This window comes from Dromaius novaehollandiae, chromosome Z, assembly GCF_036370855.1.
Source record: "Dromaius novaehollandiae isolate bDroNov1 chromosome Z, bDroNov1.hap1, whole genome shotgun sequence".
NCBI lineage: Eukaryota > Metazoa > Chordata > Aves > Casuariiformes > Dromaiidae > Dromaius > Dromaius novaehollandiae.
Window position 1 is genome coordinate 56,893,329 of NC_088132.1, and position 26,583 is coordinate 56,919,911.

At 40.2% G+C, this 26,583-nt stretch overlaps 1 protein-coding gene across 14 annotated transcripts in view; it reads left to right on the forward strand.

The window, feature by feature from the left end:
• The window catches only part of LOC135324650 (rho guanine nucleotide exchange factor 28-like), a 133,641-nt gene that overhangs the window by 67,203 nt on the left and 39,855 nt on the right, over positions 1 to 26,583 (forward strand). For 10 of the 14 annotated variants that reach the window (XM_064501321.1, XM_064501323.1, XM_064501322.1 and 7 more), the window contains 9 exons: positions 11,398 to 11,528; positions 13,989 to 14,266; positions 17,266 to 17,461; positions 18,871 to 18,982; positions 22,034 to 22,114; positions 23,101 to 23,140; positions 23,678 to 23,801; positions 25,180 to 25,312; positions 25,703 to 25,758. In XM_064501321.1, the coding sequence (XP_064357391.1) occupies positions 11,398 to 11,528; positions 13,989 to 14,266; positions 17,266 to 17,461; positions 18,871 to 18,982; positions 22,034 to 22,114; positions 23,101 to 23,140; positions 23,678 to 23,801; positions 25,180 to 25,312; positions 25,703 to 25,758 (1,151 nt within the window). Of the gene's footprint in view, positions 1 to 3,540; positions 3,856 to 11,397; positions 11,529 to 13,988; positions 14,267 to 17,265; positions 17,462 to 18,870; positions 18,983 to 22,033; positions 22,115 to 23,100; positions 23,141 to 23,677; positions 23,802 to 25,179; positions 25,313 to 25,702; positions 25,759 to 26,583 lie in introns of those variants that run through there. The other 4 variants (XM_064501326.1, XM_064501327.1, XM_064501332.1 and 1 more) reach the window with 3 other exon arrangements.

Sequence of the window (26,583 nt, forward strand, 5' to 3'; positions counted from 1 at the left end):
GAGAAGGGCACCTAGCCTTTTCTACACCTTCTTTCCATGTCAGGGCCTTCTTTCCCTTTGAAACTGCACAGTTTTGGGCAATATTGCAGGCTCTGCTGTTCTGGGGCAGTCAAGCTGGAGGAAATCAACTTCATCCCTAATGTTGCGTGAGACTCTGCCCAGAGCAAACTGGGTAGGATGTTTTGGGCTGTCGTTCTGTCATTCTCATCACCCGTATCCAATGGTGTCCCTTCTCCAGCCCTGCTCTTCAGGTTGTTAGCTCTAGCTCAGTTTTGTGTCCCATATGCATCCATTCTCCATCTAGAGAGGAGACACTTGACTCGAAGGGATTTTGACTTTCTGGTCTGCCAGAGAGAGTGAGTTACCAGCTGCGGATTTCGTTTAGCAGGGTTCAGGAAAGAGAATCCACCTTCTTCCCCAGTGCCCCACCGTGGGGCTGTCCTCTGTGTGATCCTGTGGGATGAAAGTGCCACTCTGTGGAAACCACAAATACTGGTTGCATTCCTGTACTTCCTTCCGTCTTACCACAAGCTGAGGGAACAGTTAGACAATAGACTGTAATATTTCAGAAAAACATTTATATCAAACGGATGTGTTTTGGCAAGTGCTGGGTGAAAGAATTTAAAACACTACATTAGCATTTATCAAAAGCATTAGCCTTAGGTAATGCACACACAAAACATTTGTTCTTTATCTTCACATCTATAACTTGGTATACATAATTGAAAACATTTTTAATGGAAAGTAGGGTTAATATTTTCCAGCTAGAAAGCATGTTTTATCTTATAAGTTGCTAGATCTCTGTGCCAGCTGCATGCAGATGTCATGACTGAAATGCTGTCACTTTGGAAATGAAGACTGGCAGGTGAGAAGTGGACTGGATCATCCCACAAAGTGCAAGAATGGGAAGAAAAATATTTTTAGCCAAAGACTGTAAGGCAAAGTCTTCCTTCATGGCAAATAGCAGCATGAAGTCTTTCATGGCTGCATAAAGGAATTTTACAAACAAGAAAAAAATAATCTTTCACAAGGCTCGAACAGAGCAAATAAAGTGAGTGATATTCAATTAACCCTTCAGAAGTAGGGGTTAAGGTTGGTAATTTATCTGCCCTTTCAGACTGTCATTGACAAGTCCCTCTACAAGATTCTGTTCAGGGGAGATTATGGCAAGCAGGCGAAAAGCCTAAGCTTTTGTCTGGACTTGTCCAGGAAATAGAGGATAAACATCAGGAATAAGTGGTCAGGTTTTTATCATAGCAGAAGTTTAATAGTTGGATTCTCCTGTAATAGGATTGCAGCTTAAAAAATATTTAATAATCCTAAATTACTCATTTGTATTAGAAGGTTCTAAATTAACTCTACTAGTTTCAGAGAAAGAGTAGGCAAAAACTGAACAGTCAGTGAAAACATTTATTCAGTGTATAGAGGTAATTCAGAAAAGTAAATGTATCAGCATGTAAAATATTTTAATGCTATTAAATACATCAGCTGTACGTCCTCATTATGAATGCTTTGTTCAATTCTAGTCATCCCATCCTGGACTAAATAAAAGTGCAGGAAGATCAATGGAAGTGACTAAGTGTACTTTTTTGATTGAAGGATAGGTGAAAAAAGTCAGAGCTGGTTAATTTAGAGCAAGGATGCACAAATGGAGATATCACAGAAGTAAGCAAAATTTACCATTTCTCATGGAAAAGAGAACAAAGGAATAATCAGTGAAATAGAAAGTTGAGAGATTTTAAAGCCACTGTAAGAAATACAGTGCTCTTTAAATGTAAACTGCAGTTCACCCGTGGAAGTCTGCCTTCTTGTATGCCTGCAATTAGGAGTTGGAGTACGCGTCGGTAGTGAGAGCACACTTGATTACATGAGGGATTACTGCTGTGTTCAGGGGAAGTCTTTTGTGTCTGGGCAGTTGGGAAGATATTTCCTAAGTGAACAAGTTATCCAACAAATATGCTTTGTCTTTTCCTTTTCTCTTAAACTGTGGCCACGATTGGAGGTAAGCGAATGCTCCGGACGGAGTGCAGGTGTGAAAGGACACGTCAGTTCCCGCATTCCAGAATATCCAGGGGATTTATCAGTGCGGTTTGAACCTGACATTCCAGGGAGTGGAGATGTTTTGAAGTGGATGCTTAAACCATGGATTTATATCCTCTCTGTATTTTCAGTCATCCATTGTCTGTTGTAATTCCCTGGGGTTGTTAATTATATATATAAATCAAACAAAGTCTGTGGGAGTGTCTAATATTTAAAGTGAAAGTCTAAAGCTTCTAGCGTCTGGGGCAAATTACGCTTTTCAGGCCTAACAAAGCTGGCAGAACTTCAGTTAAGGCAAAGGCAGAACAATGATCTGTTTCAACTATGTTTTATGTAATGTGTGCACTTTATGAAGTGCTTGTATAACAATTATTTTATCCCTAAAAAACGGATAGATATTTGTATAATGGGTTTTGAATTAAATTTGCATTTGAATTGCATTATTTTCTTTCAACAAATACATTGTTATCTCTCACTGAAATGTGGACCGAGGAATCACTTGAAACATAATACAGAAGTAGCGCTGCAGACCTCAGCAGCCTGAAAAATAATTGAAGTGAAGTAAGGAATGTTAACAAGCTCAAATGTCATCATCTTCCAAAAACTGACATTTAAGCTGATCCACATTCCCTCTCCTCCTTTATGTGGAAAACAGAGGCACATACATTGTGGGGCAACTAAAAGAAGTGTTTGGTGGAGTTGGTTAAGAAACACTGGACATGTTATTTTTGTATTAGCTCTTGTATAGCCACATTTGAGCCTGTTTCAAAATTGTAGTTTGTGTAGTGTTGGGGGAAGGGATAATGAGTTCCTACTGAATACTAATTGCCTACGAGTTGTTCAGGGAGACTGTATAAGAATGGAGGATTTGTTGTAAATTAGTCACTAGCTGTATTGTGCATTGCTATGAGGTTAGACCAGTGCTGTAGAGGTGCCAACTCTACAAAATTCTTATGATTCACTGTCTAACTTGGTGACTGTGTGAGGGAGAAAATACTCTTCAGACTAAATATTATTGAAGCTCTTCTAATGACAGCATAATCTTTCTTTATAACACTTAAGCTTGAAGCTTATTTGAGTTAGAAAGATGGGAGCTACAGACTTTTGAGTGGGTTATCAGTGCTTTTCCAGCTGCAACATCCTGAAGTCTGCTGAAGTTGTAAACAGGGAGAGGGAAAGTATTGCTTTGCAGCAAGACAGGGTCCAGCAGATTGATAAGTGTTCCTTGCTTACTGTTTGTTAATCTTTGGCTTCTATAACTTCAACATTTTGCCTAGCTTCAATTTGAGAGTCCTTGTATATCCCAGTTTTAACATGGAAACAAAACTTTGAAAAAGCCTGCAATAGTTTGTTTACTTTTGAGACATATTTTCTCATTCCTTGCTCAGTTTCTATTGTTTTCATTTACATCAAAATGGAGAGGTGAGTTAATGATTCATTGGCACACAATGACCTTTCAAATAGCTCTGGACCACGATGCAACAGCTACACTCGAAGCTCTCATACTTCAACCTCCTTGCTTTGCCTTAATATTTGCAGCCTGATCTGTCTTACATGCCTGGACGCCTGAAGAGAGCAAACATTTGGAGCTTCTCCCTCCCCTGTGTTTAGTGGGCAACTCGATCCTTCTTTGTCCATTCCTTTATTTTACATCACTCTTAGACTTGACTTGCTATTGAGAACAACAAAGTGCAACTTTGAGAATCTGCTCTCTCTTACTTAGCAAAAAAATGGACTCAGACTCTGACTCACCTTTTAATTACTCTTGGCCTTCCTTACCTAAAATGAGGATTCGAAGAAGGGCATCCAGACAAGGTAGAGAAAGCTGTCTTCTTTTAAATGACTCTTGCTTAATAGCTCTGCCTCCTTTTCATTGTCTGGCTGTGTGCAGGTGGCTGTACGCAACTCTAGTGAGGTGGATTTTCTTCCTCTCTATCAAAAGTGTACCTCACTGTTAGTTATACTTTTGTAAATAATGGTACTGGAATTTGTTAAGTAAGAAAAAAGTGTTTTCTCCAAACTATATATAGTTCTTTAACATTGTTTTTATTTCTTTATTCTCTCAGGGATTTTTTCTCCTGGTTGTGTGTGTTACTATCACTGTAGCAAAAGCAGTTCTGGCACCCTAGGAGCTTACAGAACGGCACTGCAGCTGCTACAGAAAGCTTTGCTAGTTACAGTTGTTTTCGTTCAAGGGGAAATTTATAATTTAAATATGTCTCAGCAGCGAACAAGAAAAATTTTAGTTGTATACAAAAATCTAACCAGAAGGAAGAGGAAAATCTTTCCCTTTCTGTAAAAGAAAGACATGACAGGTCAGTTGCTGTCTTTGCACAGATCCTTGTGCAGTTAGATATAGTTCTCCTTTGCGGAGAAGCCTTTGGGAGGTAAGCGTTATAAATATTGTCAGTATGATAAAGTGTGTTTTAAGGTGGTTTAAAGGCACTGACCAAAAAGTTTATGTTAGGAAGAATTATCATTGAAAGCTTTAATGAGGACATAATTTTGACTGCATTCAGGCAGAAGCAAAGAAAGGGAGATATAGGATGGGAAAAGTATAATTCCTTATTCCTTTCATAAAATTGCTTTTTGTGTTTCAGAATGGGAAAAAATAAATAAGAGAAATAAGATCCATCAGTGTTACTAAAGTAATGTGCACAAAATGCACATTTTAACCTGCAGAATATCTTCTGAGATTTTTTACTTTTATTCCTGAGATTTAGTCATTAATCCATTATTTCCCAAGAGCATAGGAGTTTGTGTTGTGTGTGTGGTTGCATATACAATTTGTAAAGAAGGTGAAATGTGTTGCAAGTTATAGCGTGTGTTCTTTCTATATCTCATGAGAACTCACTTTATTTGTAAATGTTTTAGCTGCACACCCATCCTCCATGCCACTTTTGTTGTTCTTTATTTTACCTTTAGACAGCATTATTTTTTTTTATACTTCACCTGCTGCATAGCATTGTATACCCATCTGGTGTTTTATATGTTAGTATTGCATCTTATTTCCCATAACTGTTAACAGTATGCCGACACATGCTGCTTTTATGTACAGATGACCATTTATGTGGGGTTGTTAGAGCAAGAAGACACTGCAGGTGCACGTGCACTCAGAATTTATCGGTGGATAGGTGCCAAGGGTTCATTTGTGCTTGGAGCATTGAAATCCCGGCTGCTTGCTGGGTGGGAGAAGTGGCTCTGCAAGAGGACACCGGACCTGTGCCCTGCGCCCTGCCTCGCTTGGGGAATGCTGCCTTTGTGGCTTCCTCCCCAAGCGGAACGGGACCTGGTTTTTTCCAGTCATGCAGTCGTTGCTGGTGCACAGGTGGGGCAGGGTACCTCGCAGCTGCATTTCCGTGATGCAGGAGTTCAACTCTCAGCGAACGAGAGGATGTTAGAGGCTGGCAGGAATCAGTGTGGCACTCTCCTCCCCACCCCAAAAATCACACACTCTTTGTTACGTATCATGCGTTGTGTGCTCCAGCTGATGTGGGCAATGAAGTGTCAGTCTCCTCCCTTCTCACCCCAGCCAGTGTGCTGTTTGTTTCATGGACTGGTGTATGCGTTTGGCAATGCTCCTCCTGGGAGGCAGGTGTAAATGCAATGGGGAGCTAGGCAGACCTCAGCTGGGTGAGTCCAAAGGAGAAATTCTCAGACCCTGCCTTGGGCCATATGCACCAGTGTTTTCAAAATTTAAATTTAAATGTCCTTCTTCACTGAACAGGGTGATTCAGCCCCTGCCTTCCCAGTGAACCTCCGGAGGGCCGGGGCGGCAGGCAGCGAGCGCAGGCTGTACACCTCCAGCGTCAGCCTCCATGTATTGCTGAGCAGCAGACTCCCCCCCCCCCCCCGCCCCGCCCCCATTGAAGCATGCCTGTACGTAGCATGGTTAAAGATTAATTAGGCTTAACAGAGAATGTGAGTGTGACTCCAGCTTAGTGATTGGACTGGAGAGGGGTCTGAGTTTTGATCCCTACTGCAAGATCCCTGAGGGTATTTATTTTGTTGTTTAACGTGAAATGGCCAGAAAACGGCGCTCTTCTCCTCTCCCCTCAGATGTATTCATAATCCTTGGGCTGGCAGTCTTACTTTCTCAAAACCACCAACTCTTAGAGACTGTTCTGGAGGCCTCATGGATTCTGAGAGTGTCTGTCTGGCAAGTCTGTCCCACAGTCCCTGGGAGGTGAGACTTACACTCTGAAGCCTCTCAGAGGCGGGAATTGAAATCAAGCATCCCATATCTTGGGAAAGTACTTTATCTATTGTGCCTAGTGTAAAATGAGACACCGACTTATTTTTGCTTGTGTATTCATTTATTTGTTGGAAACAGCTAAGGTGCTTGCCTCAGGGAGCGAGTTCAGAGCCATGAATGCCACACTGGAGGGGGGCACTTCCTTGCAGTCCAGGTTTAAGTGACAAAGACCAAAGGTGGTGCTTAAGAACTGCCTTCCATGTCAGTGTTTCTTAATGGCTACTTTAGGAGCACACTTTGAACATCCTAGATATGATTTCCAGCATCCAGATGCCTGATTCCCTCCATACATAGGAAACTTAGTGCTTTAGTTTCCACTCCAGAGATTTAGGACAGTTAAGTGTTGGGCTTTATGACAACAGCACTTTAAGGCCTCCCTCACTTTACTCGCAGTGTAGTGTTGTTCTTATGTATTTGCCTAATTTTAATCTCGTGAGTAGTTGCACTGAATGAATGGAGGGCTAAGACTCATGAGTTAGCGATGCAGATGCCCAGTTGAAATTGGTCATGCTGTCCACATCTACAGAAGTGTATGTCACTTTGGTCGGTGCCTTGCCAGGAACTTGTGGAATTCTTTCCCCAAGTTCAGATGACCATCTGTGGATTTAGAAGAGTATTTCAGTAGTCCTGTGTGACCCATGTGTGTAGTTGTCTGCATTTCTTCTCTTACTTCATAGCTTTGGTACTTACTTCCAGTTATACATTAACCCCTGTTCAGATTGCTGGGGGTAATTGTGATGAGCTGTCTGAAAACTATTCATTGTATCTGGACAAAGGAATTTGTAATTTCTTTCCGGGCTCTCAGTTTGGTCACGCTGATGTATTTCACGTCTCTTTTACTAGGTGCCCTCTCATAAAATGATATAAGTTTTGATTTTTGTGGAAAAACATCAGAAGTATTATGTACTTGTTGTTTTCCAGAACGGGTCATTCAAGGCTGTATATTTTCTTATGCCAATGTAAAGCATGTTTTAAATTATTGTTATGATGATCGTGTGTTTCTTAAAGTATTATTATAAGCTTTTGTGCTTGGTAAAATGTGCAGCTTTTGCTATGCAACTTTGATGACAACATGACAGAAGATTCAGAGAGCTTGTGCCTAGTATTCCTTGGTCAAGGTCTTTTATCCATGTTTGGAGATTATACTACCCAGCACTGTGGCTTTTTTTCACCTATGTTTAAATAACATACATCTTTCCTGTCTGTTTACCAGGCAGATGCTAGAGATCCATGTGCTCCATTAAAGGAGACATGCCTTTATTTTACTCTTTCTCTGTGGCCATGGTACAGTATAGAGCCTGAGAGCCTTCAGCTTTGGCAGTAGGAGCAGGTTGGTGGGCTGTGCTTGCCATGTATTTCAGTACCAGACAGCTGACTGAATACTTCTGTGTTGTATCTGCATCAATATTTTTCTCAGTAAACACTTTGCAGTCCAGTACTGACACCTTTCAGACAGATAAGATGGTTTAGGACACTTTCGCCGCCACAAGAGATGCCGGTTTGCCCAGCTGGGTGTTGATGGAGAGGAAGAGGAGGGTGGCAGACGTTCTGCCTTGGTGCCAGCTGTCAGCTGCACCAAGAAGAAGGGCACAACTCCAGCACTGGTGCCCAGGGCCTGAAAGAGGACGGTGTAGCCTGCAAGTAGATAGTCTTAGCATGCCTGAGAATGGCTCTCAGGGAGATTCCACAGAAATTTTTGCCCTCTTGAATTCCCTGCTAGAGGAAAAGATAGGCTCTGTTCAGTAAAAGCCCAGTGCGAGTCAGAGGCAGAAACATCATATCATCCATGCAGTAGGCTTGTGCCTCTGGCACTATAATGGTGTTTGGTGCAAGAGTTGTACACGTTTTACCTGCCTTTCCGTATACTGTGCTGAAGTCTTGCATATGCAATGAGAATAGCCACTTCGAATGGGCAGGGAGGATTTTTGAGATGTTTTGTTTCAGAATGCAGTTACGAGATACTCCTTTCAGGCAAGAAAAGATTTGCTGTATATTAATAGTGGCACCTGGTGCAGAGGGCTATTATCTCCTTCCATTTTAAACTGGTAGAAGTGCTACTCTTGGTGCCTGTACAATCAGGATGGCTTGTAACCGCTTGTGTGGCAGGCAGGAGGCAAGTAGGGGGGCTGCAGGAATTCAGTGCATAATGTGGACATTTGCTATGGTTTTGTCACTTTTTAAACTATGCTGGCCTTTGCAGTAGAAATAAGTTACTAGCACAGTCAATGTGTAATTAATAATGCTCTCCCCTGCATTCAGCAAAGTCTTGAAATACTTTTCTTATTACAAAATTTGATGTAGCTGACCCTTCATGCATGTATGCAATCCGGGGGGGGGGAGTGAGAGGAAGGAGCAGTCCTCTTCCTGGAGAAGCAGGGGCACCACATGGTGTCACACAGCCTGAAGGGACCTGCTGGCTTTTGTCTTCTCATTCAAAACCCTCGTGAATATCTGAAGATCTCACCTTTAACAACAAACTGACTGGAGCATCGCCAAAAAAAACAGATTGTATTTACCAGTGATAGAGATTACAGATAAATACTGAGTGACTGAAAGTACTGCGGATAACGACATATTTTGATATATCCTGTTCTATTTGCAGTAGCCTTCTTTGGAAGTTTGTACCATGTTGTTCCTCTTTTATAAAGTTTTAAAATCATGTAAGATGTGGTATTAGAAGCTGCTATATAAATAAAAATGTAATGTAATAGGATGATTGGTGGTGGTGGTGGTGGTGTGGTGGTGGTTTTGGCTCGGGATATGCAAGTCACAGCCCAGTCCCTTATCTCACTGTAGAGACCCAAGCAATGGGGACAGCTGCTTAAGTCAGGGAACTGGCTCAGTAGGAGTCAGCTCCGATTTACACCGTGATTCAACGGGCCCTGCGTGGGCTGTTTCTCAAGGGTACGTGTTAAACCTTGCTCAGCCTGGCTTTGAAGCAGAATATTGCCTTTGATGGTTATACCTTGTATGTTTGTGTACTGGAGGAAGAACATGCTGGGGAAGGTAATAAGTATACAGGAAGCAATGTAGAGCCTGAAATTTTTTTCTTCCTGGTTGTTGGTTTAAGACCAGTACTCCGAAAACTTTGCTTGCCACAAAAAAGCACTGCCTGTTTTGCCAAATCCCATTTCCCATATGATTTTAGCTGCCAATGTCTGATGAACTGCTGTAGAAAACAATGGCTTATATTATCTATAAATAAAGACTTCAGGATCTTGACAAACATAAGGAAATGGTTTGTAGCTCTAGCGGTTCTCAAGATGGCACACTCAATAAAATCATATTAAAATTCATGTAGGAGGGAAAGTTTTTAATAGTATGAGAGCCCACAAAGCCTGTCAGGATTAGGAAGTAAATAATTCATAGCATACCATTTCTAAATGGGAACTTCCAGTTTTCCTTAGGTATAGAGCTTTCTGTTCTTGGGATTTATAACATCTTAAAATTAAATCAAAACTGTAGTATAGCATTGCAATTTTGGCAATGATCCAGGAGTTTTTTAAAGAAATGAATGCACCAGATCTTGACGAGTGTAGTTGATAATCAGTGCTGTTTCTTCACAGTATCATTTCTTGCAATCTGATGGCCATGGGCACCTTCCAGATGCAGTTCTCTTGTCTTATGAATATGGCTTGGGGAATGAAAGTCTTTAGTGGTTTCTTTTCCTTTCCAACCTTGCAGAAAATAAATTGTACTTGGTACAAACCAAGAAGGAATTGTTGCATAATCTCCAATAACAGACGAGCTGGAGTTCAGTTTACTGAAAATTTTGAACTGAGACGTTTTACCGGGTCGGATATTCTTCTCTATTGCGTCATTTTTACGCTAGCGTATCTCAGTTCACTTCCGGGGGAAATGCTTGACTTAGAGCACTGTAAAATTAAGAAAAACCACACTCGTTATATCTGTGGGTTTCTTTTTTTTAGCCGCCTGTTTTCACACAGTCTAGAACTGGAGTGGTTTCCAGTTTGTGAAATTTTGCTCCTTAGCAGCTTTTTAATTCTACAGTCAGAAGATATTATGAGGCTTTGACTCAAGTGATAGATTGGTGCATATGCTTCATGCTCATAAGCAGCTTTAAGAGAAGTGTGCCTACAGGACAGACCAACAGTGTTTCTGGAGCACTTGGCTAGGTTTTCTGCTAGTCAAAGCCATCAAATACAGTCAGCCCATGCAACTCTTCATATCTGGAGTCAGGAACACACTGTTGAAAACTAAGTCCCAAACTTTTTTAATGGTTATTGTTGAAACAGATAAATTATCATTTCAGAAGAAAAAACAGGTCAGATACAGCCTTCATCCATATCATCCTGGTCACAGGTCAAATCTTATTTGGTCAAATTGCTGTCACCCTGTAATGGCACTATAAATGGCATTTTATTTGTATACCTCTCACTTTTTTGCTTTGTTTTGTTTTGTTTTAAAAAGAATTTTTCCACTTTACTGGTAGTAGTGTAGTAAAACACTAAAGTAAAAAACTGTTTTTAAAACAAAACCCAGCAACAAATAAAGATGAAATTAATATTTTATTATGTTTCTGCCAGGAGACATAATGCCTTAGGAAGGTGTTTGTTTGACTGCAGTTGAACTGTATTCTGTTCACAAAATGTATCAGAAGTTAGATATTTATAACTTATAGACCATAATCATGAATAGTTCATCCTAGCCCATACGTCTTAATCCTGTTTAGTACAGCTATACCTCAGCAACTACAGATCTTTACAAAGTTCTAACACAGGGGGAAAATAGAAGACATTCCTAGCCAGGATAAAGGAAAACTCTTTAAGTTGTATATATCACTGTGATGTACCTTTTAGAGACTTGTCAACTGTTGGCTTCTAGAAACACATGGGAAATATTAGGCAATTAGGAGATTTGCAGGTGTCTGAGTGGCCAGACAAGTATTACCAAATTGTAATCCTAAATTTTGGTACTTAATGGTTAAACTTTATCATTTTTATTATGCTCTGTGTGTGTATTTTTATATGTGTGTATGTGTGTATATCTATATCTATCTATCTCTCTGTCTATACAGATAGATATATATGAAAATGGTATGACAAATAATTGCATATTTTCCGCAATTCCATTTTTTCTAGAACAGCGACATTCTACCCTTGATGTTCTCAAGAAATTCAAAACTCCACCTACATTCTTTGCAGCAGCTAGACTTTCTGCCATGCTGAATGGAAGTGATGAAGTATATGCAAACTGCATGGTAGTAGACCAAGTAAGTTTATGTTTGAACTTTTGGAATATATTTTTTCATTGTTGTCTGTTAAAATAACTTATTTGAGTGATAAATCTTCTGGCTCTGTCAGCAATGGTGTACAGGCACCTATTAAAGCCCTAAAATAAAAACAGTAATACCTTATTCTTTTCAGCTGTGTTTTGTAACCGATTTATGAAATCCCTTTTAATAGATTCAAAAAGCAATATAAATTACTCTCCCTAGCCTGTAGGAAGAACTCTGAGAGCCCTACAGTCTTTTTTTTGTGCGTTCTGTGAACTAAATGGTATTTGCTTCTCTAAGAAATATTAACACAATGCAACTTTGCTCATGTGCACTTCAGCTTTTCTAAATTTGGTGTACATTTACAGAAGAGCAAAGTTTCCTGATACTGGGTAATTAGGAAGTTAATTATTAGTTTAATTTTTTAAGCTCAACAAAAATGAGAAATTGGTCAAAAAGGTACAACCAGTGTCCTACAACTGGTATAGAGCATTCTGGTACTAGAGATCCTGCCCACCCCTTCCTTAGTATTCATGTTCCTAATTTAATTTTCACCAGCACTGGAGATTAGACAAAGCATCCTGAACAAATTATGTTGAAGCACCAGTGTTACATCTGAAATCCCTTCCCCATCATCACACTTCGATGTCATAACCTGAAGAGGAGGACTAATCTGACTATTATGTATACTTGTTGTGTGTGGTTAAACAGCTGCCAAATTTTAGTGAAATGTAGCTCTGTTTCAGTGATGGTTGAAGAGGTGTATGTATGTGTAAAGGGCTCTGGGTTCTCCCAGAGTGGAAGGCAGAATACCGGAGTAGGGAAGGATCAGTTCGTAGAAGAGTCCTGAGATTTTACAAATGTTTTGAAAGGGGATTTTTTTGCTGATGTTTTTCCTGAAACACTTCAGCTGCTGCATTTGGTACTGTTCTTTGTGAACATTTGAGGCAGGTGTTTCAGAGTTCAGCATGTTGAAAATGCACCTAAGGTTACCAGATATAGGTGTAAAAAAAACCCCACCAAGCAGTGAACAAGTGGCATGGAAATATATATGCAGATCTCTGAACCCTTGATATTAACAATATCCACGTTGTAAGGACAGAACTGTAAAATTCTCTACTCCATTACAAATGTGGATGTTACCTGAGTGTATTGCTGGGGGGCCTGTCACTTGGATCGCTGCCCTTTGACAGCTCAAAGCGTAGCCACGTAAAACTGTTAGGTTGCTGACTGGGGCCACGTTCAGCCTTCAAGCACTGCTTAGCAGGAGCTGGAGCTCCTACCCCTCTCGGCTGCTGCATGAAGAGCTCCCACGGTGCCCTGTGGAAATGTTCCCCGGGCAGTAATGACTTCGAAGGGGAGAACAGCTGTGTAAAACCTGGGAGAAGCATGTTACTTTCTTGCACAGTGCAATAGAAGTAATTCCAGACTTTCATGCACTTTATCGCTGAATGCAAATGTGGACTGTTGTAAAAATGTCAGCAGTTCTGTGTGTCTTTTACTACAAGAAACATCTTTACAATGGGGGTGAAAATGCATCCCAGGTGGGGCTGGAGAGGAGGAAGTCAGCAGTGTGGAACAGCAGGGCTTTGGGAACACTTGCAGTCCTTCCTTCGTTCTTGCTTAACAGGTGCTTTCCTGAGGTTGAGTGTTTTCAGTGGGCTTTGGCTGTGCAACTTTCCCGTACTAAGTTTAGCATCTAATTAGGTAACAGTAGCTTCTAACTAGAAGACTGACAATAAACTGTATATTAATACTTTTTTGCAGAGTTGACAGGAGAGTTTAACCTCGTTTTCACAAAGAATTAACCATTACCAACCAGGATCCCTGTACCAAAGCTGAGTAAAGATAATTGCTAATGCCATTCCCTTCTTTGTGTAAAAGGAAGGATGCTTTGTACCCACAATTGCTTAAAGGCAAAAAAGAAAAGTTCCTTTCCCTTCTTCCTCTAGACACCCTCTCTTCCAGGTTATGTACATTTGGCCCAAAGTTTATGAAATTGGTACTGGAAAAATAAAAATGTGCATGATGTGTAGACTGCTTTTTCCAAATTAAATTATGCAACATTTTAATTTCCCCTCATTTATGCCCACACTAATGTATTATGCATATTGTTTGCTTTACTCAAAAGGAGGATTTTTTTTAATATGAGCTATAAATATATGAATTGATGCATTTAATAAAAAGGCAGAAATATGAATGAGAAATCCATTAGGCTTGTATACCAACCCATCACTACTGTAATTCTGGAAAAACTAATGCAAGGTCTAGAGCGTCTTAGCCATATAACTTGTCTCCAATTTATGTGCTCCAAAAAGTGTGTGTGTGTGTGTGTGTGTGTGTGTGTGTGAACCTTATAACCATAAAAAAGGCAAACTATAATCTGGGGAAGGGTCCTTATTCTCTGACAATACATCTTTTTACTACTTTTTACCAACATTCACTTTTTCCCTGCAGGTTGGAGATATAGAGGCTAACTACATTCATGGAGATGGTGTCAGCAGTGAAACGTGTCTGAATCCCACCAACTCAACCCCAATGGCTAAGAGCTCTTCATCTCCCTCCCTTGAGGAAAATGACCAATATATATATGATCCAAATGAAGGAAGTAAAATGTCAGTGAAAAATGGAGAAAATGTAGGGCTGAGACACAGAGCAGATTCATACCTGCCAGTCAAGACTCATGGATATCTTAAGGAACGGGGCCAACTTCATGCTGATGTGAAGAAAAGAAGGTATGTAATTAATTTGATGATGTGACCAGGATTAGGGTTATTTATGATGATCTTTTATTTCAAAAAATAAGGCAGAACCTGGAATAATAAAGATTTTTACCACGGTAAAATCACTGGTTTCAGTTGCTGACATTTAGATTGTGTCAACCTAATGATTTGTTTTTATAAAGTGTTTATAAAGACCTTTCTTCACATACATCCTTCAAATAAGAGTGTCTTTAAAGTAAACTGATTATTTTTAACCCAGATTTATACTTTTATACCTCTTTTTTTGTATGTATTTTTGGAAAAGAAGACTCAGACAGCTGTTCACTGTGTTCTTCATTGTGGCATTTTTGTCAGAAACCACAATTTTTCCCCTAGCTGGTTTCTCAGTTGTATTTCCCATTAAAGGAATGGCCCAAAATTTGTTGAAGTCAATGGGAATCTTTCCATCCTTGGCAGTGGGCTGTGGAAGGAGCACCCTATTTCTGATTGCGTTTTTTTTTTTTTTTTTTTTTTACTTCAAAAGACAGCAGTATACAGTACAGCTCACATTTCTGATAGGTTCAGGCAGTTTTCTGCTGTTCTGCCCATACAGAAGGTCTCTTGCCAGCAGAGCCAGTTGTCTGAGGATCCTCTTTCAGATGGCTTTAGGTTATGCTAGGAACTAGTTGGTTTCAGGAATGTAGATAGGACTTGAATTAGAAACTTTCAATTTTTATTTTTAACAAATACCCGAAAAAATGGTGTTACAGTTTTATTGCTTCTCTGGATAAGAGAGACCTGAAATCAGTTCCCTCTTCTAAACAAGAAAATTTCAATCTGTAGAAATTGAGTCTTGCACTTCTGAAGAGCGCCTGGACTAATGGGAGCTAGGGCGCTGTGTGTAAAAACACACAGTAAGGTAGCATTAGTGGCTGTCTATCTTTGTCAATTACAGTGGTCAATAACATTTTCTCTGAATTTCCTAGACAACTATAGAATCCCCATAGAAGGAATGTCTTAGCACAGATAGGACAGCAACTGTCAGATATGTCATGACACTACTGGAGAGTGTCCAGCGGAGGGCTGTGAAGACGATTAGGGGACTGGAGCATCTCTCTCACGAGGAAAGGCTGAGAGGGCTGGGCCTGTTTAGGCTGCAGAAGAGAAGACTGAGAGGGGATCTGATCAGTGTATACAAATATCTAAAGGGAGGGTGTCAAGAGGTTGGGGCCAGACTATTTTCAGTGGTGCCCAGTGACAGGACAAGAGGCAACGGGCACAAACTGAAACGCAGGCAGTTCCATCTGAATATGAGGAAAAACTTCTTTACTGTGAGGGTGACAGAGCAGTGGAGCAGGTTGTGCAAAGAAGTTGTGGAGTCTCCTTCCTTGGACATACTCAAAACCCACTTGGACGCAATCCTGTGCAATGTGCTCTAGGTGACCCTGCTTGAGCAGGGGGGTTGGACTAGTTGATCTCCAGACGTCCCTGCCAACCTCAACCATTCTGTGATACTGTCATTCTGTGAGTTATTCTTTTCTAAACCTTTTCTTTTTTGTTAGTTAGGGGGATATCGTGTGTGGGCTATCATAAATAATCCTCTGCTTCTCTGTTATAAACATTTTTTCTCCTATACCTATTTGGATATTCCCACGCTTTTTAAGGCCTAGGTTAGGTACCTATATATGAGCTTTTGGAGCTTACATGAGTTTTCAGAGGTAAGTGATTGACTTTAATATGTCAGCTGTAAGTGATCCAAATATTACACATAAAATAAAACTTACTACATAATTCTGGTGGCACTTTCCTTCAAGGAGCTGAGGGTATGTAGCAAGTTAATTAGCAGATCTTTATACCATTTTTATATATCAAGGAAATTTCCATGATAAGGTACCCACAGTAAGCAATGATGGAGAATTTCAATGCAAATGATATTATTTATGCTTATTTTTCTTAAGTACTAAAGGACAAAGACATGTATTGTTTTTCCAGTTTTAAAATGTGACATTAACTGATCCTGAGGTTAAATAAGTTATTTCTGAGAAGTCACATGGGATATTAGTAGAAAACATTGCGAAAGATGATCTCCAGAAGTGTAATAAGGAAGTAGTTTTGGACAGTACTGATAAATTTATTCTTTAACAAAGTGAATTGTTGTGCTGTGTAAAGGAGTTTTTATGCTAATATTCCTGGTGGACTCTTTGGCTATTTAGAAATACCACACATAATTCAAAGTTTTATGCTTTAAGGCTGGAATGCTATTGCAAGCGATCAACCGTTCATTCCAGTCACACTAATAAAGAGACCATGAACTTGCACATACAGCTAACAGGATGCGTCGTGGAAAACGCCTTATAGCATGATAATGCGGGGAAATCTTATTGCACTCTTCTGCTCAAGAACATCGGCATGTCAATAGTCTCTAAATGTTTGAACTACTGACTTAGATGGAGATTTTTCCATCTCTTTATATTCCTACATTTTTTTATATTTATGTGTTTTGAAATTAGTGTCATAAACTTGCTCACATCATCCCCCATCTCTCTGTTACTTTTTTTTCTTCCATTCCACACACACACACACACACACACACACACGCACGCATCTCCACGTATATCTACGTATCTTCTTATCAAAATCTGAGCTAGTTATCTCAGTTCTCCTTATAGACCATGTAGAGAGTACCTATGCAGGTACTTGTGTGAAACAAAACATCTCATTTTAAGGTAGATATCTAACATCAGTCTTATTCTGCAGAGGTGGCTGTCTACTGACTGTGGTGGGAATCTGCATGGTTGTGGAAGGTGCAAACATCTGCACAGTATATTCATGGGGTTGGGTTCGATAAGTCCTGTACAAGTGACCGAGTACAATTATCAGGAAATATGAGAGGGAACTCAGAACATGACTTACCAGACATAATTGGGGTGGTTTTGGTTGTCATTTATCAAAGCGTATAGAATTATCTTTGTTTGTTGCATTAATATTGATACTGATTACATGGGAAATAAAGAATTTGTTGTCTGCTTCAGTTCAAGTCTTGATGACCTTGAAGTAGACAGCGGAAGTGAAAGTGTTTCAGACAGATCCCACGTTCACTACCCTCCCCTCAGCTCTTCAGAGTTGACGGCTTCTAGCAGAGATGGAATAGAGTCTTCTGAGACGAGCACTGATTTTAACATCAGCCGGGCAGAATCGCTTTCCTTATCTACCAGTCTGCAGCCCAAGGTATTTAATATTATTTTGGTTTGACTTGTTTTCCTTTTAAGTAAATCACTGGAAACGTATGAGACATTGCATTTGAATGTGAAGGGGAAAAATCAGTTCCCAGCTGGAAGTCATAGGTGTTAGTCAGTTGTGAGAGCAGGATGTACAGGAGCTCCCTGGGTGTAGCTGCTTGACATCAATGCAGGGAGAGGTCCTTCAGAATTTCACTTCAGCTTTGAAAAAAACATCCTTGATCAGAAGTATTTCAAAGCATATAAACCAGGTTCTATGAATCAGCATTTTCCAACCAAAATATATTTAGTTAGGAAATGTTTAACCAGCTGTAGTTGTGTGAAAGGGTAACAGCTTTGTAAAGAATGAAACCGGTCTGTTGTCTTTTTTAAAAAATAATTGCCAGATGCAGGAAGGGTTAATTGGATTTTGAACAATGACCAGTGCATATCTCTGCTCCTATTGATAGTTTCCTAAAGTGTCCTGGTTATATTCATTTTTATTGAACCGTGGTGCTATTTCTGGGAAATTTAAACACATGCACAGAGCTATTTTTTTATTAATAGGGATTGTTTATATTTTATTAAGGAGACTCCTTGCCTCTGTAGAGCTTCATCTGACTTTCAGTAAATGATTACATGGAGGGAGAAAAAGAGTCCAGCACAAACACCAAATTCTGTTAGGGCTACTTTTACAAATAATATTGCAAGCAGTTTAGAAGTTTACATTTCACTCTGTGCAAATGTAAAGGATCTATGAAAAATCAGGGGGGTTCTTTTCCAGCCATTAACATATTTGGGAAGCTGAGAGTCTTTTCCTTCTGCATTTTTCTGATTATACTTGAAAGAGAAATTCTTACTTTGTATAATAAGTATTACTGTAATGTAGAAGTTACTTATACAAAGTAAAAGTTTGTAAAACTAAAATAAGTTTGCAAAGTAAAAGAGTTTACAAAGCATTTACAAAGCTTAATTTGTGAAATCTTATATCAGTAATTACTGAGATAGAGTGTTAGTCTACACAAAATGTTCTTCTGGTACTAAAGCACTAAGATTAATGGCTTCCATAGTAAAAGCAGGACAGATAGCCTGGCCATTGGATAAAATGGCAAACAACACTGTTTGGATGGTGCCTGCCACCAAACTGGAGAAAAATATAAGCTTTCTCTTAGTCTAACTTATACCCCCCAGTTCTTTCCTGTAACATACAAAAATTTCTCATGGTGGAAATATGACAGGTTTTGTAAGAATTCAAAGTGAAACGAAGTAGTCAGATATCTTAATTATGTTTAAAACTTTAAGCCAAGAAAAACGTGTGTTCAGTGCACTGTTTAAAAATTCTGTCACTGATTAGTTTTCTTTCTGTTGCTGATGAATTTCAAAATGGTACAAGCTTTCATTTGCCACAATTTCTTCTAGGAATGCATACTGTCTGGAATTCGGTCACGCTCCTATTCCTGTTCCTCACCCAAAGGCTTGTTAGGAAGACCTTGCATTCCCCGAGACTTTGCTGTTAGCGATTCAAATGAAGGTCAGTGTCACCTGTGCTCTGGGTTTGCATCTGCATTGCTTCATCCCATGTTTGCTTGCTTCAAACATAATGTCAACGTCTTTACTCAGGCCTGTTCTGTTCACCGATACTTGTGCGCACAAGGTCCCCGTATGCATAGACCTTGCCAAGCCATGTGAAAGAAGCATTTGGTTACCTTCAGTTACCCCTGCCATTTTCCCTCGCTTTTCTCCTGTGTACTGCCTCTGTCATGGCCTCCACTGAGCAACATCTGATCCCTGGGAGGGTGTGGGGACTGTGACAGGCAGAGCTTTAGTCGGAAAAAGTAATGTGGCCCAGGACACTAATCTTCTTTCCAAAGAGCCTTACCTTAACCTCTAGCTGGAAGCCCTATAGCAGCTGGAGGAGGCTAAAGATGACACAGAAGCAAAGTCTTAATGGGTGGATGGCCCCAGCTTCCCATAGATCCTGGGGAATATGAGAAATTGGTGGTGGTGGTGGTGTTGTGGTCATCTCTCCAGGCTGGGGAGCAGAATCCACCCTCAGCACTGAGTCACAGGTTTCTCTGCAAGGATTCTGGCACAAGGTGTCCACGTGCTGTTCTCTGGTAGGGTTGAGCTAAGTCCATTCTTGATCACTCCAGGATGTCAGATTTATAACAAGTGAACAGGTGTTTGCCCAAAGAAAATTCTGTAGGAACCTCACATTTTATTACTGTGTTGTAGAAAATGACTGTCCTGCTTAACAGGAAGCCTGTGATTTTCTACAAATTGCTTCTAACATCCTTTATTTGTAAACACGTGGCTTCATATTTAGCAGACAATCCAAACTTTTTCAGTGAAGGTATGGGTTATATTTGAAAACCATGCTAAGTGTGAAATGTGCATACGCTCTTTCATAAGGATCACATCACTTAAAAACACTGGCTTTTCAAGAAATGAAGTGATTCACTGTGCTCTCAAAAAGATTGCTGTGTGTTGAGAAAGCACCTGGCTTAATTTCAGTAGAAAAATATTTTTGAATTCTAAGTAACAAAAAATGTGGGTTTGAGAGCTAGATAAATGGCTTAAGTTCCTGTAGTTGGCTCTTGGCTTGCTCCTGCTGCCCTGATGCAATGTGCAGTTAAAATCCAGGAAGCTAACTAGTTATAAGCATGAATGGGATAAATTAAAGCTGAACAAGCTGCAGCAAGCCGATACAATCCTCAAATATAAACCTCCCAACACACAGATTCTTTAGCAGAAGTCTTTGAAAATGTATTTTTCCTAAAATGAGTGACATCCTTTAACTTTTCTTTATTCATCAAAGTGTTTGGATAAAACTTTTCCAGTAACCTTGATACTCTCTTGATGTCCATATATCTTTAATGTTTGTAGTGGCTTTATTTTTTGACTTAGTCCCAGAAGACTAACATAGATGCTTCACTTTAAGTATGTGAATGTTATTACTGAGTCCAAATTAATACATGTGAAATCTTTACAGGGTTGTGGAATGGTCATGTAATGCTCAATTGCAGAGCAGTGCAATTAATGAAGCCTCGTTTTCCGTGAGTTGGTGTCCTCTGTCCCGATAACCCTGTCTGTTGTTGTAATTCCAGCCTGTCTCTCCCTGCAGTGTACCTTCAGCTTCCTCCTTTGTCCTGCGCAAGACAGGCCGCATGATGAATAGTTGTGAGTTACAGCAAACCAGGCGGAAGGGAGAACTGCTGAATGGGCACTGCAGCTTTACTCTTAGTTGAAGCATTAGTTAGGGTCTTTCTCATCTACTCAGCAGCCTGCTGTCACAAAAATTGCAGAAATGTGATAATTAACTTTGAAAGTGGATAACATGCAAAATTTATTGGGAAGGTAAGATGGTGAAAGTTAATGGACAGGCAGATACAGTGACAGCAGAAATCTTTTTTCCTTAGGATACTGTATTAAATAGTGCAACTAGCGCCTTGGTGGTGGTTCCTGAAATTCACTGTAAGATTTTAGCATGCAGCACATTTTTGTGTTATATTTTTCCATGTCACTTAATTTGTTTGTAACCATTTGTATCCTACAGATTTGGTGAGAAGTCTTTAAAAATAACAAGGCAGAAGAAAATAAGGAAAATAGGTCACAGAAGTAGGGATGGCAGATAAGCAAACTCTTTATTATGTGCTTAAAGTTTAAAAAAAAAAAAAAAAAAAAAAAAAAAAAGAATTCCTTTGAACTCATAGCTAAAGGGACCGTTGGTATCATAGATCATTAAGTTTCATCCAAATACCATTACTTACTTTGACCTGATCCAGGCTCAGACCCATGTCCTGTCCATTCTCTCTTCCCTTCCTCCAAATACAGTCAATAGTAGGCATTTACCTGTGTTGCAGAGAAAGTGGAATCCTTGTCCTCCCCAAGCTCTGGAAGTGGGCCGTTCTGCTGGCCACAGTACAAATCCGGTGTGCGCTGCATCCTCCCACTGCTGGGAATTGGGCCAGTGTCTGCTCAAGTTCTGCTGGCGCTTCCTTACCCCCTGCCACCAGCAGCTTCTGCCCCATCCCTTCCTTGGCAGTGTTTTGCATGGACAGAACTGTTAAACACAGCATTTGGCTGCTGGCAGTGGTAATTACTATAAAACACAGGCACCTGCGCTAGATTTCAGCAGTCTCGTCTGTTTACTGGAAGCAGACTAGCCCCAGGGCTTGGTCCAAGAAGCAAGGTCAGATAATTCATCCTGATCCCTATGGGCCACAGCTGCACTGTGTCTGGGTCTGTTCAGATGTCTGTGCACTGAAAAACCTGCCATTTTCCCTCTGCCCAGCTGGTAAGCCAGCTCCACCACTTCTGACATCTCACTTAAACTTAGCTATGTAGGAGAGAGGAACGCTCGAACTAGTAGGTTGCAATGAGATGTATGCTTGCTGATATTAGCCAAATATGGTAGCAAGAGACTGATCTTTCTAACATGAAGTGCAAGAAGAAAGTGAGAAATCACCATCTGTTTCTGATGAAAGCTTTTCAGTATGCTCAGGACTAAAACAACTACCTGTTTTTATTCAAGAAGGCATTACCAGTCTGTAACAGTAAAGGATTTGTCCCTGCTCTGTAGATGGTGTGTTCATGAACAGTGGTCGATCCCTCCTTCAGGCTCTTTCACTCTCTAAGTCAGTGTCTCTGCTCCACCCCTGTAGTAAGTACCACAGTGACAACCCAACAGCGCTGTTTTGCATGAGGCTGTCTCCATCTTCCACGGGTACATGGTCTTTGTTTCTTCAGAAAGCATCCTGTTGCACAGTTCTTGTCTGGCAACTAACTGAAATGCCATTCTAGTCTCGCTACTTCTGTGATAAATATACTAGCTCTTGCTAACCCCGAGTATATATTTGTCTGAAGGCACGCTTATTCAGTAAAGTGTGCTCGAGTTTGTATCTAACTTTAAGTATGGCATAATCTGATGCTTACAAGTTAGGCAGGTGTTTAAATACCTTTCTGAACCATACTCGTGGTAGCTTTGCAAATAATCTCTACAAAACTAAATGACTTCTAATTCGGAAATAGTAGTTGGGACCCTATCTTTTGTTTTTCTAAACAACTCAGATTCGTCTTTTAATCTGCTTTTTATACAGTTTGTTGAAAAGTATCTCCTTGAATCCTCTCTGCTGTTTCCAGGACATAAATGGATATTACGTGTTCTGTGCAGTGCACAGACTAGTAATATCCCTCTTTATGAAGAGGGATTTAAAAAATTTTAATACTGTAGCTAAAGACAAATAAAACAGATAATTGCAAATATTAGATGAATATTGTTAAGATATTTTGCAATAAGTTATATAAAAAGCAAAAGGAAGGATGGATCATTTAGGTCCTTGTTATTTAGAGAAACAAAAAATAACTATTTTTTCCTACTCTTAAGCACCGACTCTCTGTTTGCAGAGACTGGCACTCTCTGAGATCAGTCTTGGTTCTGGCAGATTCTGTCAACTTCACGAAGTTTAGTAGGCAATGGTACTATCCTGGGAGAAGCTGCTTCTAATATAGATATTTTTTGCTTTCCTAATTTTGAAATGACGTTGCAAGCGCTTAATGACGAGCTTACGGTCTGGTGGAGGTCGTGTGTTTCCAACGCATGTGCTGACGTAACGATCTGAGTGTCCGTTAACTGTTTATGTCTTGTAGAGCGAGCGTACAGTTTGCCCGAGCAGTCACGAGAGAAAAGGTATCAGTACTTGTCACACGTGAATTTTCGCGGAGGACATCCTCTGCCTTCCTCCGTGGGCTTGGGAGCAGGTCTGTGCGAGAATGCCATCTAGGGAGCGCAGCGGGGAAGAGGCGCTCCGCTCGGCCCCCGGGCAGCCCGGTTTGGAGAGGTGATGCAGGGGGTGCTCCCTGGCCGGGGGAGCTCTGGGCGCCTGCCGCGTTCCCGCCATCAGCTCGCTGCTGCTCGCACCGCTGTGCATCCCGCAGCGGGGGCCTGCTGCGCACAGGGGCCGTCTGAAGGGGCATCCAAAACACCGGCATGAACACAGGGAGGCATCCGAGAATGATCATAGTCACATTGCACGTTCTGTGCGCTACCCAGGCTGGTAATACTCCTTTTTAGAAAGAGGGATTATAAACATTTTAATAACTACAGTTAAAACCAGAATAAAACAGGTAATTGTAAATGTTAGATGAAGCAAGTGTCATCCACATTCTGCTCTGTTTTAAGAGACTGTTCCCACTGGAATGAGTTGTTTTCACGGATCTGTTTTAGGATTCAGGAGGAGGAATGGGATAAATATATTGTAACCTCAAAAACTGAGTCTGAAAAATGCAAAGTGAGTCGAACTTTCAGCTTCCTGATGAACAGGATGACTAGTACACGGAATAAGTGCAAGGTAATTTGAGATTTATGTCTATATTATTATTTATAGTTACATCACTGTAATTAAATGAATTATAGATAATAAATGTTTATGTAAAGATAAACTTGTTTATTGCAAATACACGTAAGTACTAGGAAGAAGCTTTTATCTTTATTTTTTAATTTTAAAACATATGCCCTGACAGGGCTTTCATATTAAAAAAACAACAAAAAAAAATCCTTTTGAAGAGTAGCTTTAGCTTAACAAGTCACATATTTTCCTGGACATTTTTAATGTTATCAATAATCTTATTTGACTATTTAGCCAAAGTTTAAATTTCTGAATTACCTTTAAGAAATAATTTTCTTTGTTAAACAAAATTAAAATGTGTATGTCTGTTCTTGCAGTTACTCTCAGTAAGTACTTGAGTCTGTACCTTTTACATTTGCGCATAATCCGCTGAATTTGCCTTATTTGAAGCTGGTGGAACTTCGTGCATGAAAAAGTACTGCTTATTGTAAAAGAGTTGCAGATTCAAGGCCTACATAGTCAAGCATAGTATGAAAGGTAGATTTAGAACATTTATGGTTTAATTTTGAGCCATCTGAAGTTTAGAGTAAGGCCATCAATTAGCAGCTTGAGGGATGGATTTGGCCTGCAGGATGTTTGTTTCTGTCTGGCCTTTCAGCAGGTTTGTAGACTCTCTAATACACCCTTCTATACCGCAGGATATTCTAAAATATGTGTAAGTCAAGATGATTAGCAAAGTGCTGCTGAGGCGCTCTACTCATAGTGGTAGAACTGGCTGTGAACACGTATATCTAATCATGCAGCCATACGTAAGTGAGTATCTGTGTGGTCTCCTAAAGAATATCTGCTTGGACTGCTTGGAGGAATGTGTACTTACTCCAAAAGAAGTATTGCAAAATTTATTAAATTCATTAATACTCATTAAAACTAGCTTTTTTTCTGGTGTCTTTTAAGATCTAAAGGCAAGTTGTATAAATGTATGTAAGTGTACCTTTAGTTGCATAGGCATGAGTTTGCATGTATGCCTCAGGGAGAAGTAGGCATTGATACTCATGTGTGCAGCTAGTCACTATCTCTTTTTAATTTTTTTTCTGCTCCTTCCTTTTTTGCAGGTTTGTAAAGTTATTTCTGCCAGTCTTCCTTGAATAAGATTGCTGGCTTAGCTGCCAGTAAAAGCAAAGCCTTCATCATTTTAAAAGTTAAACAACATTGAATTTAATAATACAGTATTCTGTTCCAAGTCTTCCAGGACAGAGAATTAAATATTTTTGAATCATTTACTCTTAAAAGAAGATGCTTTAGTGTTTTTAGGATTGAATCAATTTATTGTCTTTTCTAATGTCCCTTTTTTTTTCCCCTGCCACTGCTGTTGGGGATAAAGACGAAAAATAAAGATGCCAAAGATAAAGAGAAACTGAACAGACATAATTTTGTAAATGGGACCTTCTCAGGAGTTATCCCGTGTACAGCCTGTGAAAAGGCCCTCCTAGGAAAGGAGTCACTGCAGTGCTCTTGTAAGTAGCTACTGACTTTTATGTGTGAATTTATAGTGCTCTGAAACTTGCCATAAGATCATTATTTAGTGATTTGTTTCAAAAAGGAACCTTGCCTAGGTTTGGAAATACATATTTTGTGTAAAGAGCTGAGGTCAGCAAGGGGGAGGGAAAAAAGACAGCAGCTACCAGCTTCAGAAGGGACCAGGGCCATCTCCTCACCCAAACACGTTAGACAAAAGCTCCTTCCTAGCCAGGGGGTGTAGCATCAACGCAGCCTCGAGGTTCCTTAGTAAGTAAGCAAGCAAGCAAGACCCGAAGGAGGAATAATGGTGAAGCCACAGAGTAAAATTTTCTGCAGGTTGAGGACCGTATTCAGCTTCAGGCTTTGAAACATGCCTTCTCTTTCAGATTGCAACATGACTGTGCATAAGAGCTGTAAGGAGTGTGCTCCAGTGTGCACCAAGGTAACTTCCGATACCTCGCTGTTCTTACTAGAGCATATTTGTTTTCCAAGAGGCCTAGAAATGGGATGAAGAAAATAAGAAAGTACACACAGACCATCCAGACCTAGTGTCTATGCACAGAGGGCTACAGGAATGTCAAGCATTTAATGTGAGCAACGGACATAGCAGTGTACTTGCACAAGTGTTTTTAGAAAAGGGATATATTCTTGAACAGTTGCAAGGTCTCATTATGAAATAATGTGATTGGGGTTACAAGAAGGGATTTAAAAAAAGGCTCCTCAAAATCACTCCCTGTAGAAAGGGAGATCCTCTGTATTAGAAAAATTGGAAACAGTGGTGGAAGGGGCTTTGGGAGGTTACCTAGTCCAGCTCCTCACCCTGAGGCAGGCTCACTCCTCTAACGTTTTTTGCAGATGTTTGTCTAACCTGCTCCGAAAAATCTCTGGAGAAAGAGCCTCCCCACCCTCCCTAGGCAGTCTTTCCCAGTATTGAGCTGCCACTGCAGACAGGGCAAAATCAGCGCTAGAGCTGATGGAAAACGTGTTCCTTTAAGTAGGAATGCAGACATGGTGTAGTTATCATGACAAAGGATGCGGCTTTCAAAAATGATATGTAAGGCTTTTGCCTTCGTGGGATAAAAGGGGACTTGGAGAGGAGTACACCACAGCCATACAAGTCATTTTTCGGATGAGTAGTGTGTGCCTTTTTGGTGTATTTGGGTTTTGCATCATGGTGTTTAGCAGGGAGAACATGTTTTCCTACAGAATCTTCAGGGTAAAGAAGGCTTTAATTGCCCATAAAACAGGCATTATTTATTTTGCCTGT